We start from the raw sequence: 3,641 nt of genomic DNA, 5'->3' as shown, positions 1-3,641 counted from the left end.
AGAGAGACTGCATATGTGGGGGAGACAGGCCAAGAAAGAGAGAAGCAGACTCCTCGCTGAGCAGGGAGTCCGACGTGGGGTTCAATCCCAGGACCCTGGGATCATGACCCGAGTGGAAGGCAGACGGTTAACCAACTGAGCCGCCCAGGCGCCCCTCACATTTTCTTTTAATAGATCTTATCTTTCTAAGGATGGTGCCATCATTGTGTTTTACAACCCAGTGTTAAATGTCTGAATACCCATTGGCCTTCCATTTCTCTAATCTCAATTCAGTGTTTACTTAGGAAACTCTAGCCACAGCACAAGCGAAGAAGAATGTTTGTGATGCCTAAATAGCTGGAAACAAAACTGAGGATAGAACTGGAGATCTGGAGATAACTAGGAAAAGAAGTAGAAGTTATTTTTCTAAATCCAAGGAGTCAGTTGTGCAACCCAGGAAAGGTATCCTCTCTCCATATGCAGAATTCATGCCAATTCTTCATCGTCTGTATTTTCTACCTCTTACTTGAGGCTACAGTATCACTCCTATTGGAATGTTTCTCCTACTTATAGGGTATCTATTACACACCGAGCATTAGTAAGAGTGTATGCTTACTTCATAGAAAAATCAAAACAACACCCCTACGTATGAAGTGGGGCACATACCTTTATTTGGGGCCATGGTACAGTGCTTTAACATCCCAAGACTAAGTCCAGATTGAGTCATTCAAACTTAAAACAGGTTTAGGTAAGCTCTGTGGGGGTCTGTCTTCTCTACAGGACACATGAGGGAAAGTCAAGGTAGTCAGGCGACATGTTTGCTCATGAGGGTGGACTGGTGATGTGAACAGAAGTGACTCCGCAGAGTGTTGTCTAGAGAACACACTAGTGAGAAGGGCAGGTGTCAGTTCAAAGCCCCTGCAAAAATACTGCCTACACCAAGGGGATGCCAAGTAGCATTAATATGGAGTACTTGTCAATAAGACCCCCATATAATCTGTAAAATGTCCATGATAATATCCCACTATTTCCTAAGAGGAGAAAATGATACAATAGATAAACTAGGGTAAAAATAATCACACATTATTTAAACTTTAAGGACAATGAAAAAATGGATGACTAGGTATATTATTCAACTCCATTACCAAATATGTGATAGATTCCATCAGTTACCTACAACCTTTAGATAGGTTAACATTGGTGGTAGGATAACACTTCATTCATTACTCATCCATGGTAATACATTAAAAATCAATTATTGTTTTATTAAGACCACACATGAACTAAGTTATGAATTTCAAATGCACTCCGATCCTTATTCAAAATACAGAATCCAAATGTTAAAAAGCACTCATATGCGGATATAATGATGTGGAAGTAGTGATTTCCATAATTTTCAGGCATGAGGTCATTCTTAAAAAATTGGTATATAATTTGTGTATATATAATTATATACCATTTTAGGGAAGAATTAGCTATCTTCTAATATCTGTGAAGATTTCTTCATTTCAACCACATCAACTGACATTCTCTACTTGTAACAATAGCTTTATAAGGATACATCAGTATTTTACTGTTCTGCCACCTCTTTTTCCTCAATAACCAGATGGTAAAATATTTTATTTATAATATCCAGGAAGTTCTTTAGCTTTAATAAAAGAAGAATGTTGTTCTGAACACCTCTTTCATGATAACTGACATTAATGTTATAACCGCAAACAGCATCTCCATTTAGATTTTCTTCATATATTGTATATTATATTGCCCTTCTTCTTCCATGGACAATTAGATATGCGAGTCCCAACAAATGAAGAAGGGCATCTCATATCTTTGATACAGCAACAATTAGCCACATACTTTCACACACCCACTAGGAATAAATGAATTTCATGAAATGATCTGAGAGTACAAATACATTAATATTTGCTAGTCACAAATCCCAGATAGGATCAATGAAAAAAAAAAACCACATATTGAAATTAATTATACTTATGTAAAAATCCATCCACTTAAACCTTTGAAGCATAACAGCACATACACTAAGTGTTTAACTTTATATTATTCCTTATAAGGAATATTTTTATGTAACATCTGAATAGATTAATTCCTATACTGCCTTCTACTTGATTTCTGTGATATTGACATTTGATGTTCACTTACATACATTTCTAAATATTTACATCTTTCAAGTTACTTTCATTTATGTATTCTCTGGTGTTTGCTACAGTGAATATTTAAAATGAAGGTCTTTCCTCATTCATTATGTTTCTAGGGTTTGAATCTAGGATGCATTTTGGGATACTGAGTATAGACTGAATTCCAGTTAAAGGCACTGCAACTTTGTCTGCATTTTACAGTTTCTATCCTGTATGATAACTAAGATGTTGAGCAATTTGTGAATTCCAGCTAGAGGCTTGCGACACTCCTTATATTGTAATCTTTCTCCTCAGTATATGTGCTGCCGAAGCGAGCACTCTTTCTCCTCAGTATAAACTCTGAGATACAGAAAAGGGTTGAGCAGTTTAAAAGTTTCCCATGTTCTTTACATTTCTAACTTTTTCCCCAGTATGAATTCTGTGATGTTGAATGAGGCTTGACCTCTTATTAAAGGCAATGCCAAATTCTTTGTATTTGCAAAATCCACTCCAGCATACATTCTCTGATCAGGAATCAGGGTTTAACATTGCTTAAAGGCCTTGCCACATTCTTAACAACTTTATGGTTCCTCTCCACTATGAATTCTCTGATGTGGAGTAAGGGGTGAGTAGTCTTTAAATGTTTTCTCACATTCTTTTACATTTGTAATGTTTGTTCCACTATGAATTCTGTGGTAATGAGTAAAGGTTGAACAGTGATTAAACGCCTTCCCACATTCTTTACTTAGGTATGGTTTCCATCATCAAGTATGAGTTCTGTGATGTTGACGCAGGTGTGAGTGCTGGATAAAGGCATGGCCACATTCCTTACATATGTAAGGTCTCTCTCCAGTATGAATTCTGTGATGTCGAGTCAGGTGTGAGTGCCGGTTAAAGGCCTTTCCACATTCTTTGCATACGAAAGGTCTCTCTCCAGTATGAATTCTGTGATGTTCGGTAAGCTTTGAGTGCTGGTTAAAGGCCTTGCCACATTCTTTACATTGGTAAGGTCTCTCTCCAGTATGAATTCTGTGATGTCGAATAAGGTATGAGTGCCGGTTAAAGGCCTTGCCACATTCTTTACATATGTAAGGTTTCTCTCCAGTATGAATTCTGTGATGTTGAGTAAGGTTTGAATGCAGGTTAAAGGCCTTGCCACATTCTTTACATATGTAAGGTTTTTCACCACTGTGAATTCTGTGATGTTGAGTAAGGCTTGAGTGATGGTTAAAGGCCTGGCCACATTCTTTACATTTGTATGGTTTCTCTCCAGTATGAATTCTGTGATGCTGAGTAAGGTTTGAGTGCTGGTTAAAGGCCTTGCCACATTCTTCACATTGGTAAGGTTTCTCTCCAGTATGAATTCTCTGATGTCGAGTAAGCATTGAGAGCTGGTTAAAGGCCTTGCCACATTCTTTACATTGGTAAGGTTTCTCTCTAGTAGGCATTGGTTGATGTTGAGATAGTGTTGAGTGCCAGTCAAAGGCTTTGCCACATTCTTCACAAATGTAAGTTTTCTGTCCAGTA

At 37.5% G+C, this 3,641-nt stretch overlaps 1 protein-coding gene across 1 annotated transcript; it reads right to left on the bottom strand.

The window, feature by feature from the left end:
- Window positions 1-612: 612 nt before the first annotated feature.
- Window positions 613-3,635, bottom strand: LOC115942349 (uncharacterized). Its single transcript, XM_081810080.1, has one exon. The coding sequence runs from the start codon at window positions 3,560-3,562 to the stop codon at window positions 2,879-2,881; it is 684 nt and encodes a 227-aa protein (XP_081666206.1). The 5' UTR covers window positions 3,563-3,635; the 3' UTR covers window positions 613-2,878.
- Window positions 3,636-3,641: the final 6 nt, after the last annotated feature.

The sequence above is a fragment of the Leptonychotes weddellii genome, unplaced genomic scaffold, assembly GCF_054177405.1.
Source record: "Leptonychotes weddellii isolate Sample4059 unplaced genomic scaffold, ASM5417740v2 HiC_scaffold_1790, whole genome shotgun sequence".
Lineage (NCBI taxonomy): Eukaryota > Metazoa > Chordata > Mammalia > Carnivora > Phocidae > Leptonychotes > Leptonychotes weddellii.
The sequence above is the reverse complement of the archived record's forward strand: the minus strand, read 5'-3'. Positions and strand labels throughout refer to the sequence as shown.